Below are 15,688 nucleotides of genomic sequence, written 5' to 3' on the forward strand. Positions count from 1 at the left end.
CATTGCAATGTCAACGGTGTGTTTGATCCACACTGGTTAAAGTAAATGGACACTTATTAGACTTTGTACGGTTGAAGCATTTTTGAAAAGAACGTTGCTGACATCAGAAAGGTTATAAAACCCAGCCTAATTAGAGAAACTCTGGCACGAACTATAATGTGTTCAGATACAAGTCTTTATATGAAATTCGATTTAAAATTTACCTTCCCCTCAATTTTTTTCCTGCAGAGTGAACGTCTGAGCACGGGCAAAGTGCATTATGACAGCAGGGTGGTGTAGCTACTGCCAGAATAATTCTGGTCGTTGAATCAACGAGTAAGCATATTTTTAATCTTTATATTCCTCACTTTTAATAATATAAACTGAAATAGGCACAATAGAGCATACAATATATTAATATTGTGTTCCTTATTTGGAAAACAAAAACCTTTCTATGACAGGCATTATAATAGACACCTAACAAGGGGCCATCGTCAGGACCCAAACATAACATACCGGAAAGTTTCAAATCATTAAGTAAACATTGGAGTTAACGCTGAAAATACAGACCTTCGTTTCTTCCAGGTACTTTAACACACACCGTAATAAGCATAGAAATAGGCGGTAAAAAGAAATATGTATTTCAAGTCTGTTAAACGTTTAGTTTGTGCTAATATAGCGAGGAGAAGTGGTTAGCCATGTAAGCTAAACTGTTCACCCTAAACGTCATTAAATGTTTTGGTTCTAATCTTAAACTACGAGAGTAAATTAACTTGATAGCAAGTATGCTCATTGTTTAAATTTGTATTTTTATTTATCTATTTATTTATTTTTTACAAATAAGTTGTGTTAAAACTGGAAACAGAGGAGGAAAGAGAAACAGATCCAAATACAAGATGTTGCTGGTCACGGTTGATCTAATTGAAATAAACCTAAATTATTTAGTATGTTTAAAATGTAAATAGTATGTTATAGTTTTACGTGTTTCTAAATGGCAGTAAAAGAAAGCACAAGTTTCAAGTGTGTGTGTGAAGAGAATTTCTAGTGTGTGTTCTCTGTGACATGCTGAATATTAATGCCTGGAACAAATTACAACGAATTCTGACCCATCATTGTATTATTATCGCTTGATTATGTAATTTATTTTCACACAGCATTTTGCATGTTTGTTCCTGTTTCTGCACCTGCATTTTGAGTGCGATCACCATAATCTCAATTTTCTCAAAAATAAAAAAAGATTTAAGAGGGGATAGCAACCCCAGACTTAAATGATTCTTTTTTTTTTTTTTTTTTTTTTTTTTGTTATTGAAATTTTTTTAAATGCATTTCTATTTATCCTCCCTCAAATAATAGTTTGTAGATCCCCTTTCGCTGTAGTTGCAGCTGCATGTCTCTGGAGTGTCTGTATGATTTGATTGAATTGACCTAGTAAAGTGCCTTGAGATGACATGTGTTGTAAATTGGCGACACATAAGCATAATTGAATAGAACTGAAGCACATTTTTGTCTTTTTTAAGGACAAGATTTTCATGGACAATTATAAATGTTAGATTAAAAGTTTTTAGGTAGCTATTTTATACTTTATTTCTTAGAAAGTAGGAAAAAAAACATCCAGAGTAACACATTCCTTTCTTGTTTGTGAGAATATACTACAGTATTAAAAGACTCTCAAAATATAAAATATTGTTGCGAGAAAATGTAGGGAACTGTGGAGCTTTCTTTTAAAATGTGCGTCTTTTTAATGTGTTGGCTTTACAATGACTTACAAACCCCAATATAACAAACATCAGAATGCGTTGTTACAGTAAAAAATTGCTTTTTTTAATTCACAGAGTTATTTTTGCATTTTTAATTGGGGGGCGGAGGATATGTTATGGCCCAAAAGTGCTTTCATCTGAGAATTTGGGCCCACTTAGCAAAACGTTTGGACACCACTGATCTAAACCACTGCTTTGTACTTTTGGCTCTATATTTACTGTCATCGACTGAATGAAGGTGAACCTTAATTCAGTCTCAAGTATTTTGAAGCCTTTCTCATGGACTGTCGTGCAGTTATGCCATACTCTTTCCATTTTCCCAATGGTGGAATGAACAGCACTAAATGAGATGTACAAAGCATGGGACATTTCATAGCCTAACCCAGTTTTTAACCTCTCCACAACTTCCTTTCTGACGTGTCTGCTGGTTTTCTTCGTCTTCATGATACTATAGTTTTTTTTTTTTTTCCAACAAACCTCCGAGGCCATGATAGAACAGCTTTATTTGCAATGAGGTTACCGTAAATTACACACAAGTGGAGTGTAATGCACAGCACTCATGTAATATTTTTATTTACAAAAAATAAAAACAAAGTAATAATCCTTTCTGTCCACTTCACAAATATGAAGTACTTTATGTTAGATTATCACAGAAAATCCATATAACATACAAGGAAGTTTGGGGCGATCGCGCAACAAATAATGGGAAAAAAAAAGAAAATTCAAGGATTGGGGTAACGATACTTTTACAAAGACCTGTCATGCCAAGTTAACATCAAAACAGACAGAATAACTAATTTCTTATATAGTTTCAGTTCTGAAAATGTAAAACAGTAAAAGAACAACCAATACACGTTACTTAATGTGCGTTATTTAAAAATAACTCACCAATGGCAGCTCCGCTGACAAGCATTGCTTTAGAATTGGTTTATTGATTGCCGATGCATCTTTCTGCAGATTCCTGCCCCGTGATACAATGAACAACATGTCGCCTGAAGTTGCTCTGCACCGGATCTCACCGGAGCTGCGGCCTTTGCTCTGCAGTGTGGTGAGGAACGGCCGAGTGGGCCTCGACTCCTCTAACTGCCTCCGGGTCACAGACCTCAAAACAGGGTAAGGCTGAGTCCGTCAGTCGCAGCTTTAGGATCTAAGATCCAGCATCTATCGCTTCAGTCTTAAATTCTCAAGGAAAAAACAGTAAAAATGCTCTTTGGAATGTGATAGAAATCTGGAAAATCAGAACTTTCTGTATTTTAATTGTTTTTTTTGTTTGTTTGTTTAAATGCTTCTGGCCTTCTTTTTTCATTTGAAACAAGTTATTTATTATATTTATAAAAAAAAGAGAGTTTAAACTAAGATCATTCACAATAACGTGTACTTCTAATTCTACACATAGTAAGGCTTTGTAGTAAGGCAAAATTGTATGTTTTTCCTTACACATTTTTATAGTTTCTAATTCTTGAGATTTTTGCATATGCCGACATGGTGTCTCTGTAAACTTTCCTATCTTATTTTATTTAACCTTAATGTCTAGATGCACATCGCTGACTCCAGGTCCGTGCTGCGATCGTTTCAAACTTCATATCCCCTATGCCGGAGAAACCCTTAAATGTAAGTTGGCTTTACTCTGACGTTTCTTTTTTTTTTTTCAACTCAGATACCTGATGCACTTTATGGATTTTAAAGCTATCATTTGCAGATTAAAGCAATAGTTGGTTTCCCCTATTCAGAAAATTAGATCTCTGTGGGCGCTGCAGGTTTGTAAAAACTCTGACCAATTCCTGCCGGTCTGAATGGAAAGAACCAGTTAGATGCCTTCATGTCTGGTCCTTCCCAAACAAATAAAATCTGCCATTCCAGCTCAGTGTAATTTAATCTCTATGTAAATAAAGCAGATCTCAGAGGTTTGTTAAAAAAGCAATAAAGCACTAATCATATTACCATCGACAAGGCCAGGAGAGCATTTAGTAGCGAATCACCTAAGAGGCCCATGTTAACTTTGGAGGAGCTGCACTGATCCCCAGCTCAGGTTGGATCATTTGTTTCCAATTTTTATCCATGCACTCCACATGAAAGAATGGCAAGAAAAAGCACCTGTTGATAGAGATGCTATTTACGCTGCATGTTTGTGTGACACCAAGATAAAAAGCTTTGGCCAACATTAAAGCACTGCCCATCACCCTAACCACTGTGTTGCCAAGGTGAGACGTGGTCATGGCTGCATCAGTGTGTTGGGATGTCTCTCTTTTCCTGCATTGACAGAGAACCTGCTCAGCCCAGATGGGAAGATAAAGGGTGATATTTATAGTGGCTGCTTAAGGTGATCAGTTGCATTAGATGGTATTTTAAGGTTCTTATGTGAAAGGGGCTGAACAAATATCTACACCCGACTTTTCAAACGTCTTTTTCTAGAACAAAAATGGAGAACCATTTATCAGGTTTTTTTTCACTTCATAATTCTGATCTAATTTGTGCTGGTATGTCATATGAAATAATGGTAAAACACATTAAGGTTTACGAGAGTAATGTGACACAATGTGTCAAAACTTTTCAAAGGCGCTCAATTTTGTTCTTATTTTATTTAGTGGCACTAGCGGCCTTTATTTGACAGTACGATGACAGGAAACGGGGTTGAGAGAGGGGGAAGGCGTGAGTCACGTTTTTTATTCCTGCACCACCATCGCGCCCCCCCCCCCCCCCTTGGGACACTCATACGTTTTTCTTTGCGTAAACATAATTTTTCCGCAGCATGTCTCAAAGCGGCAGGAAGTTGTGGGGGTCAACTGAGCCTCTTCAATGGCTTCAAATCAGGCTTCTTTGTTATTTGCCAGTGTAGCTTTATATCCCTAAATTAAACACCTGTAAAGCAACATAAATTTAAGGGTAATGGCTTGCAGCCTAATCATGCTGATTGCACAGCATGCCGCATATTGATTTAACTTTTTATGTTATTTTGCCAGCTCGTTCTTTACTCTGAAATCCAAGAGCTTGTCGCAGATTTCCACCTGCGCTTGGGTTAATTGATTTATTGTGTAAAGCAACAGGTCTACTGCCTGAGAAAAGAATGTAATGACCGAAATCATTTTATTTTGGACGGATCAGTCCAGCCTTTGATTAGAGCAATGGGATGTCACATTTAGTCGGTTTAAAGAACTGCATGATTGAAAGCTAAACGGCAGAGAATCCTTCCTGGAATCTGTCGACTAAATCAGACTAGTTATGATCAGCTTAATGAGTGAAACGATACCAGTAACCTTCCAGTTGTTTGTGCCTCTTAACCTTTACTGGAAGGATCTCTGACTTACTACATCAAGTGTCCACATCTTTCCTCTGTGAGCGCGCCTCATGGAGGATATAAGTCAAATTAAATCAATTTCGACCTGCTCTCACTGGAATTAAGATGACTCACAGGATGTCAGGTCTTTGTGCGCACACATCGACGAAGGTTGGCACTTATCGTCTGTTGGCCTTTTGCTTTGCGAAGAGAAAATCGTTTCTGGAGTTTACCTTTTAAGATAGTTTCAGATAATAAAGTGTCAGTTTAGATTTTAACAAATCATGTTTACGCCGTTGATATTTCACTTTCATCTTGTCTTCATTGGACTTTATAACCCATTACCTCACCTACTCCATATATTCGTTACGTGCCATAAGACGGAAATGTGAGTCAGAGCGGTGTGGCAGGTTTTTGTGGCTGATCTGATATAGATAAGCTTGTAAACAGATGCCCACAGCTTTCCGCGTCTTTTCTAAATGAAGGGTAAAGTCTCCAACAGGCAGGTCCTTTCATCACGTCTACAGTGCATAGGTTCAGAGAAATAAGGTTTGTTTGTTGAGCCGTTTTGATGCAAAGGTAGGAAAAAAAAAACAGCTGTGGCAAAACACGAAGGAAGTAGGTTTAACATAACTTTCGCAAATTGTGGCCCAGACTGAAATGGCCGGGACCTGTGGCAGGAAGTTGTGGCTACGCTTGAGGAATCTGTGTATGTGACGTATAAAACCCCCAGCAACTCAAAGATTACTCAAAGAACAAAATATCGTGCAACTGTTAAACCTTGTCTGCTTGTGTCAAACGTAAACACCTGTTTATACTGTTTGGTGTATTTTTGATCTACATCTGAGATTTTGATACTGGTGAGGAAGTTGGTGCGCTAGTTTTGAAGAAGAAAAATAAGAAAAATATGACATGGATAAGGAAACAGCCGAAAACTCACCTAAGGTGTCCGACATGGGGTAGCGTATTGGGAGAAGGACCACCTAGCTGTATAAATGTCAGCATGATAGTTATCTGCTTTAAAGATATTAAGGAGAAAAATTACAGACAAAATACTGCAAGGAGTTTATGTAAGACAGACCAGGAGTGATTAAGAGATGGTATTAGGGGCCGCAGTGGTAGATGTAGGAGCTAAAACGATGCAAAACCTGAGCTGATAGAACAGCCGACCTTCTGGATGAGCCAGGTTACTCTGTTTTGGTTGTGATGTAAGCTTTTTGCAGGTATTTAGCTGGTAAATTCATTTTCTGTGGTACCTTTATGTTTTGGGACTTCATTATTATTTTAATTGATCCTTTTTTTTCAACACATGCAAATGTAAACAAGTGTTGGGTCTCTCTGAGTAGCATTGGTTCTAACCTCTGTCTTTAAGGAATAATTAGGGCCTTTCCTCGTTTATTATAATAAACCTCAAGTACAGATATCTTCACATTTTCCTCAAGCACCCTCTGATACGCCGCAGAATTGGCCGATGATCCTGTGATGCTGAATTGACAACGTCCCATTGCAGCAAAGCATCCCTAAACTATGACACTTCCACCTCTGTGCTTCACAGTTAGTCTGACGGGTTTATTTTCTTCTGCCGTTGTTGGCTTAAGCTAAACTATCTTACTTCTTCGTGTGTCACAATAATTACCTCTCCCGATTGCGCCTTTTGTCTTGGGGTAATATGTAAATCCACCACTCACATCACTTCAACCGCATTCGGTGTGAATGCACCATTAGAAGCCTGCACCTTAGGGGTACAAGCCAGTCATCATCATGGGCCAGGAAATCTTGGGGGCCTTGAAACCGTCTTCCAGTAGTGATGCAGCATTACGCACATGTGTCACCACGGTATTTAAATGTTTACAGCAATCAGTGTGATTGCCTCACACCCTGCCTCAATTTATCTGTAAATCTGTGGCATGCCACCCTGGTGAAATGTTATGTAGATTTTGATTTAAGTTGACTAATGGGCCTTTTTTTTAATTCATTTGAAAGGTCCTCACATATAGTTATGGCTCACACTTGAGTTTTGAATTCCTATGATGAAGTTGATCTATGATTAAAGTCTGATAAGGAGTAAAATTGAAAGTCTGAGAGGATCATCATACAGTGTGGCTGCAATTCAGCACTTTAACATTTGCATTGCCAATTTCCCCCGTCTCCAAAACGAGCGTACGCCAAGGTGAACATTTGCGAGAGGGACCTCAATTTTTTCTTCATAGGTCACTGTCTTTGTGGGGAAAGTGACACATGCCAGATTTAGTCCCCATTTTGTACATATGCAAACTTCATAAATGAGACCTCTAGTGTTCTCAGCGGCAATCATCAGTTTGGCCTTCAGGTTTTTATTAGAGAGCAAATGTTTTCTCCCTAAACACCTCACATGCAAGTTAAACTTATGGAGTCTCCTTCTGAAGCAGTTAAATCATTTACGCAACTTTGTTTGAACTTTTTTGTGCAACCGCTCTACTTTTACTCAAGGTTAACATACCATGAAAAACCCCACACAAGCCTCTGCCTTTTAGTGATTCATTAATTAGACGAAAAGAAACTAGAACGTCTTGTTTTCCATTGTCACTGAACAAATCTACTCTATTCTCCTGTTACTTTGGTCTGAAACAGCTTTTTTAAATTAAAGATTAAGACGGATTGGGGTTAAGTCGCTGACAGAAAAAAAAAAGAAGCTTTTGCTAGAGTGTGCTTTTCAGTCAGGCATCTTCATTGTAGTCTGTTTAAACAAAGAAGCATATAAAGGCCTGAGTTATAACCTGTAAAGTTTGCACTTAAGGACCTCCATTTCCCCTCTGGAGCTGAGCCAGGAGTTTTCTCACCGGCTGCCAGGAGTTTGTTACAGATTTTAAACACATCCTCTTGTTTCCTCGTTTGACTCTGCCCACTGGAGAAAAAACAGCAAAAAAAAAAAACGCTTCCACATGTCGACGTTTATCAGGCGTTTGCTGGAAGAACAAAAAAGCAGAAGAGGAGCGTCTTGCAGCACGTAAATAGAATTGTGTAACATAATGTCAGAACATTGTGAACCAGCCCAAGCAGAGTGCGCTCGTGGTTATGTGGCCGTTTTCTATCCGGAGCAGCAGCCTTCTTTAGCTTGCGTTTATTCTCTATGTTACTGGTGCTTGGATTGATTTTTGGAAGTCAAGAAACAGACACGTGGAAGGGAATAAAAGGAAAATGTGGTCTAACTTTAATCCATGTTGAAGTCCTTGACAAAAACAAAGGGAACCAAACTGTTAAAACAAAAAGTTGTACCTTTTAGGTTGTTATTGAGTACGCTAATGAACCAGGCTGGCGAAAATAAAAGTACATGATGTTATTGAACTTTCTGATGTGCTGAGTAAAACTCCTGCCTCAAGCAGACTGGTTTAAACATCTCATGGTCTTGTTCTGGTGTGATGACAAGATGTAACAGATTACGGATCCATGGTTGAACACCAGTGGCTGACATGAGGGTTCTCTTGGGGTTCTGACGCCTCCATCATCAGGGGGGGAGCTTGAAGTGGAGGTGCTGGTTTAGGCACCTGAACTACTCCCTCCTACCATTTCATGTCAGAACAAGTTCCCCTCCTGGACCCATTTACCTCCTCAGCCTGACGGGCAATAAACAGAAAGGGATGGATATGTCGAACAGACCACCCTGCAGGGGAAGCTAATTTCAGTCGCTTGCATCCGGGATCTCCTTCTTTCAGTCATGAACCAAATTTCATGACCAAAGGTGGGGATAGGCAACATAGACCAATCGGTAACCTGGAGACCACCGGGAGTGCTGTGACAGTCATGTTCTTTGACTTCTCCAGCGCTTTCAACACCATCAGACCGGTGCTGCTGAGGGAGAAGCTGGAGGACGCGGGAGTGGACAAACATCTAGCTGCCTGGACCATCAACTACCTCACAGACCGCCCTCAGTACGTGCCGCTGCACGGCTGTCAGTCAGAGGCGGCAGTCTGCAGCACCGGGGCCCCTCAGGGCACCGTCCTGTCTCGGTTTCTCATCACCCTCTACACCTCGGACTTTACTTACAACACGGACAGCTGCCATCTTCAGAAGTTCTCTGATGACTCGGCCATTGTGGGCTGTGTGTCTGAGGCACTGAGCTATATTATACACTGGAGTGCTGATCACCGTCTGTTTGAACGAGTCGCTTTGAAGTCACCGGCCGCCATATTGGTACTCCCTATTTCCCCTCAGTAACTAGGGAATATGTGCGCTACAGCATCGAATAACGAGGATTTTCTCATGTTCAGGGGGGGCTTAAAACTTTTAAAATGTCAAATGCCATATAGTTTTATGTTATGTTCTAAAAATATCAAGTACTGAGAAAGTCATGTGCTGAAATATTTTGCATTTTATTCATTTAAATATATATGTTTAACATTTATAAATATATAAATAACAATATACAAAAACATGTATTTACATATATTTATACATATATATACATATATACATATACACATACTTATATATACATATATATATATTTAATATGAATAACATGTAAAATATTTCAGCACCTAATTTCCTAGTAGTTGATAGTGTTAGTACATCCACTGACTGTACAATTACCTGTGAAACGTTTTCACACAGCCAGAAAACTGCTTGTTATTCCAACCAAATCCTATGGGATTCTGTGAGAGTAGGGAGTAGCAAGATGGCGGCCAGTGACTTCAGTTTTTCGGCAAAATCAGCACTCCAGTGTATTATATAGCTCAGTGGTCTGAGGGGAACGAGCTGGAGTACCGGTCAGTCATCATGGACTTTGTGGACTGGTGTGAGAAGAACCACCTGTGTCTATACACCAGTAAGACCAAGGAGATGGTGATTGACTTCCGAAAAAGACACCCACCTCACTCCCCCCGTGAACGTCCAGGGGGAGGACACAGAAACTGTGGAGAGTTTCAAATACCTGGGTGTTCACGTTAATAATAAACTGGACTGAACTCATAACACCGACGCCCTGTACAAGAAGGGCCAGAGCCGCCTCCACCTCCTGAGGAGGCTGAGGTCCTTTGGAGTGAGCAGGCCCCTGCTTAAGACCTTCTATGACTCTGTGGTGGCCTCAGCCCTCCTCTACGCAGTCGTTTGCTGGGCTCCTGGCAGCACAGAGAGGGACAGAAAGAGGCTGAATAAGCTGGTGAAGAAGGCCACTTCTGTCCTGGGCTGCACTCTGGACTCGCTGGAGGAAGTGGCCGAGAGGAGGGTGTTGTCCAAGCTTACATCCATCATGGACAACACCTTTCACCCTGCTACTATCAGACTTTACAATGCTGCACTATAACTGTAATACCTTGTGCAATAACTATGTGCAATTAGTATTTAATTAGTATTTAATACCCTGTGCAATAACCTGTGCAACTGGTACCTAGTACCACTTTAATGTACAACGTCAAATCCATCTGCATATAAGTCACCTTGAATGTACATAAGTCATCTTAAATCTCGGCTTTCTTTATTTATGTTTTTCTCGATCCACTGTATATATGTGGACGCACTGTATATACCTCATGCACCTTTTCCTCCTTTTGGCACCTTATTTTGATTATTGAGCCGATGTGACACGTTAATTTCTCCACTGTGAGATCAATAAAGTCTATCTTATCTCTTATCTTATCCCTTAAAATCGAGAGCTTCGCCTTTCGGCTCAGCTCTCTCTTCACCACAACAGATCGGTGCAGTGTACGCATCGGTGCAGCGGTCGATCCATTCTCCCCTCACTTGTGGACAAGAACCCCAGATACAGTTAGGCCCAGAAATATATAGTTTTGTTATTTTAGCTGTTTATGAAAAACATATTCAGGATACTATTCTATAATCAATTTGGGCTCAAAGTGCAGACTCTCAGCTGTAATTTGAGAGAATTCACATTTAAATTGGTGCTGAGTTTAGGAATTACAGCTCTTTAATACGTAGGATACACTTAAAATATCACAGTGTGTAAATGAATCTGTTAATGAGTTTATCTTTTTAATGGTGGCAATTTTTGCTTAGATGTAACTTAACGGATTTGCTGTTTACTCATATTATTTTCACTTGTTTTGCCATTGACCATATGGCCTTTAAGTCTTGTCATAATTACATAAATTCAGACTCATATTTACGCACTCTGGGATTCCTGCGGATGTTTTTCTGTGACCACGGTTTATTTTCACCACGTTTAAGATGTCACGTTGTTCTGCTGGTAGAGATTTTGCAGGATTCCCTCTCTGATCGCTTGTTGTTGGTTTTTTCTTAATCGATGACTGAATTTACCTACAATGCAGTCAAAGTCTCTAAGAGAGGCAGAGATGTCTCACACAAACTTTTTTCTTTTAAAGGAACCAGTTTTCGCTGCAATTTGCACATTGTGTGACCTTTATTTACCTTTTAGGTACGGCACTTGCGGAATATTTCCCCAACCCCCACCTAAACCCTTATAGTTACTCTTCCTCACCTGCAGGTTACCTGAACCTGTTCGCGCAGCCATCAACACAGAGAGGTTCACATGTTTTTTCCTGCCTGAACTTACCTAGTTTGCTTAATAAGTCATGGCGAGCAGAATTAGTTGCATTCTTACGTATTTAATTGTGACTTGAATAAATATCAAGTATTAAAAATACTAAAAATTGCAAAAATAAAAAGCTTAAGTTCATGTTTGCAAAGAAAGGGGCATGGATTTAATGATGCTGCTAAAAAAAACTAATTTTCCAACATTAGACATTGTTCAAATTATCTCAGAAAGTTTCAAATACTTTCTGTCATGTTTCATCAGATTGGTGCTCTAAACATATAGTAAATGTTTTTACTGAAAATCTTCAGTGTTTTCTCCTCTGTTGTTTCAGGGGATATAATTTTCAACGCTCAGTATCCCGAATTACCTCCAGATTTTATTTTTGGTGAGGATGCAGAGTTTCTTCCTGAACCTTCCGAGCTACCCGTAAGTAAAATCTTCAGTTTCTGGGTTGGTTTTTCCTTCCTTCAACTTGTAAAAGCCAAAAGCACACCTCGATGCACTTTTAGAACACCATACATTTGTTTTGATTTCAAGTTTTCCTCTAGGTGTTTTTGTTTCTGCAAAGCTGTGATTCACTTGAAAATAGGCTAACAAGAACTAACACTTCGAAAAGTCTTGTTGCTGAAAAGTGCTATATAAATAATGAACTGTAATGTCTTTTGCAAGACAGAGAGCACAGATTACTAAAGCAGGTTCAATTCTTATATTTATATATAATTGCTTTACTTGTTGGTACTAATGGATGTCTTCCAGGAAATGCACCTGAAATTCTTGGCATTTGTACCATCTTTATTTTTCTTGTCTGTTTTCTGTTAAAAGTTGTTTCCAAGAATAATTATTTCTTTTTTTTTTAGTTCTATTCTCAACAGTAAACGGCAACTGAAGCAATTTTATCATCTGCCAACATTAGCAGAGTGGCTGAAAGAGTCAAAATAAACATGGTTTCATATGGAAGTAGTTTTTTCCTCTGAACTTTTACACATTTTAGGTTACAAACACACATTTTAATACATTTTATTGGAATCATATGCGATAGGACAAAATAGCACATTACTGAGCAGAGGAAGAAAGATTTAGCATGATTTAATACAAATAAAAATTCCAAAATGTTTAGTGTATATTTTTATTCAACCCTTTTTATCCGTTACTCATAAATACAGTTCATATAATACTGTGTGTTTGTGGAAGATTTACCCACAAATATATATATAATTTTTACTGCGGGTGTGCCTAGGTTTTATATGCACAGGATACATACTGAATTTCTAATTCATGTTTGGGAAGAGCCTTTCAACATTACCACTTGGAATTTTGACTGCACCTGTTTTGTGTTGGTTTATTGTATGAAATCCCCTTAAGGTTTGTGTATCTGTTCATATACTTTAATGTTTTTCTATGCATTATCCCAACATTGCTGCCATGTTTCTAGGGTAGAAATGCTCAGTTTGAATCTACAAAAACACGCTTAGTGTTTGTCTTGCACCTCCCAAATAACACGCTTGTCTCAACTGTTAAACATTGACTGGAAAACATGCCCGCAGTAAATAATAAAAGTTAGTTGTGCTGCTTGAGATCAGCTAGAAAATCTGAACAGTTGTAATAAAAGGCATGGGATTTTACAGGCCTATCAGATGCCAGAGCACTGCATAGAGGGGTCATAAAACTTGGAGACAGGTTTCAACAATTTTGGAGAGCTTTCCTTTGCAGTTATTTGATTATATATATTTTTTTAACATGGCTGTGATCAACAGATAGGGAGTGGAATGAAGTTTCACAGTGCTGTTCATACCTGCAGCGTGCACTTGCACATATCACCTGCATCATCATGTTTTTAATGCTGTTGTGGTCGTATCGGTTAAGTAAAGATTAAACGTGCATCACAGCTTGAGATATTGTTTTTAAAACTTATATATGACCCTAATTTTCCTTATTCCTCTTTCTGTTCCATGATCAGACTTTTGTGATTACTGTCTGCGAGCTTTAGCTAAAATCTATGTTATGTGTGACCAATAATAGCAGCCATCAACTGGCCATTGACTTAGACGGGGTGAATGCATGGCATTTAAATGACAGCAACTGACCAAATCCAATATTTTTCAGAGTTTGTGTGAATGCTTGTTGCCTTACTTTATAACGGGGAAAAATGTTGATGTTGATGATCACACAGGGCGTGACTAAATTAAACTAAACTAGATTGAGAGCAGAATCCTTTGTGTAATGCAGTTGTTTTGTAGCAGCATCTCAATACTGATCATCTACTGCGCGTTGCCTTTCAATCATATGTATTTTGATGAGTGTTTGGTTTGTTTAGATTTTTTCTATAATATTGAGATGGGAAAAACACATTGAAGCACTTGAAATGTTAAGGAAGGTTTCTGGCAAATGAGAACATTCTATATGTGTTGCATGCTCTGGTACAACCAACTAAAAAGACATATAGCACATCTCCTTCAGAAGACAGATTTTTGCTCAATAACCCTTTCCTTATTTGGTTGCCTGAAAATATAATGTGCCCCCGATCTAAAGATACATTTTTTTTTTAGTTTTTTTCTACATAAACTCTTTAAAAAATGTTTTAAGAAGTGTTAGCTTCTTGAATGATTCAAAAAGTTGCAAAAAGTTCAGCTGAAGTAAAGGCCGCTACAGACTCCACGAGAACAAAGAGTTTTTTCTCGTTGTCGTGGTGAGAAGAACATATAAAAGGTTAGTTTTGGCTCTGTCTATACATGGTGCACGAGATGCTCAGCTGCAGAAGTCCGCCAAACGTCACATCAGACCTGGCGGGCGGACGGGGAAAGGGCACAGAGAGCCATGCATGCGGAGAGCTGAAAGTTTTTAGTTTTAGAGAATCAGGTGTGGTCTGCCACTATTTGCAAAGTCCGTGAACATCGGGGACGTGCGGCGCTATGAGGGCGGGACTGCCCCGCTTGGATAATTTATAGAGTAAACGCCGCAAGTGAGCGGAATTAGCATGCTTGACCGCTTATACGACCAGAGATGAACTGCAGGACTGCACGACTGCAGTTCCACAGATGTGTGACATTTCCGCTTCTCCGATCTAAACATGCCTATCTAACCCTGTCCAATCACAGTGCAGCAGTCGGACACCCTTTGAGAAAAATGTTCTGCCCAGACGTTGTGTCGAGGACATGCGGGAGACTCTCAAAGATGCGGCTAGAAGAACAAAATGACGTAATTCGCTGTGGAGCGCGAACAAATGTCTCGTTTCTCTTGGAGTATGGAGCGGCCCTAAGTCGTAATTGTTGTGTCTGCAGGAGGAAGTAAGTTCTGCTTTCAGAACCTTAAGAAGCACTGAGGTTTCATAACATAATTTTCTATTTGCGTCCAAACATCCCCAAATCAATCCTCTACTCCTGCTCTTCTTGTCTATAAAGCCTCTCTGGTTTAGCACCACTATTGTTTTTGAAGAACTAAAACAGCCCATGCTTGGTTTAAGGGAAAATCCTTATGATTCACATTTTATTTCTAGTTTAATATTTATTGCAATCAAAGCTTTAATTTGTTGGTTTTAATAAGTGTTTCACTGGCTTTCCATCAGACAACTATAGTTTTCAGTTATTCAGCTATCAGTGGGTTTTCTTTAAAAACCCACTATATAAGCAGGAAGACAATTATTTCTTGTACTTCAGAGGAAACTCAGAGACTTTTGTTTACTTTGGAGACCGCTGCCATGCTATACAGCGCTATTTTTGCTGCAGACAAACTCGGTGAAGCTAAATTCCCCTGCTTGTGTCAGAGTCTGGGAGAAGACGAGGGCAGAATTGCTCACCGTCTCCTAAATCCAGCTGTGCACATAAGGGGAAGTACCTCTGCTGAGCCAGTACTTGGCAGCCCATCACTTGTTTATTTTCTCATTTATACTCTCGCTGTGTTTTGCACTTCACGCTTTCATAATCTTTCTTTATCTGGCTTTTTCTGCCTGGAATCATACTCCCTCAGTCCACCCCTCCTACTTTTGCTGTAGATTTTCAGTAAGGACATCCCCTCCTTCTCAGCATGAAAACCTGTGGATTCCAAGCAATTTCATATCTCCTGGGAATTTTCTTTTTAATCATCGACCCAGACGGTTTCACTTTAAGACCAGAAGTCTGCACTAGATAAATCATAAACTGTTATGTCTTTACTAAAATAAAAGCACCAAGTTGATGAATAAAAAATAAAATA

The 15,688-nt window shown here is 39.1% G+C and overlaps 2 protein-coding genes across 2 annotated transcripts in view; one reads left to right on the plus strand and one right to left on the minus strand.

Moving 5' to 3' along the window:
* The window catches only part of rbks (ribokinase), a 45,903-nt gene extending 45,646 nt beyond the window's left edge, over nucleotides 1–257 (minus strand). Inside the window, exon 1 of the mRNA XM_036132836.1 lies at nucleotides 204–257. The gene's annotated coding sequence lies outside the window, so the exon portion shown is untranslated. The remainder of the gene's footprint in view (nucleotides 1–203) is intronic.
* Nucleotides 258–466: 209 nt separating this feature from the next.
* The window catches only part of babam2 (BRISC and BRCA1 A complex member 2), a 114,865-nt gene continuing 99,643 nt past the window's right edge, over nucleotides 467–15,688 (plus strand). Inside the window, exons 1-4 of the mRNA XM_036132841.1 lie at nucleotides 467–564; nucleotides 2,694–2,849; nucleotides 3,271–3,347; nucleotides 11,832–11,926. Coding sequence (XP_035988734.1) covers nucleotides 2,713–2,849; nucleotides 3,271–3,347; nucleotides 11,832–11,926 — 309 coding nt within the window. The 5' untranslated portion in view covers nucleotides 467–564; nucleotides 2,694–2,712. The remainder of the gene's footprint in view (nucleotides 565–2,693; nucleotides 2,850–3,270; nucleotides 3,348–11,831; nucleotides 11,927–15,688) is intronic.

The sequence above is a fragment of the Fundulus heteroclitus genome, unplaced genomic scaffold (assembly GCF_011125445.2).
Source record: "Fundulus heteroclitus isolate FHET01 unplaced genomic scaffold, MU-UCD_Fhet_4.1 scaffold_55, whole genome shotgun sequence".
NCBI classification, from domain to species: Eukaryota; Metazoa; Chordata; class Actinopteri; order Cyprinodontiformes; family Fundulidae; genus Fundulus; species Fundulus heteroclitus.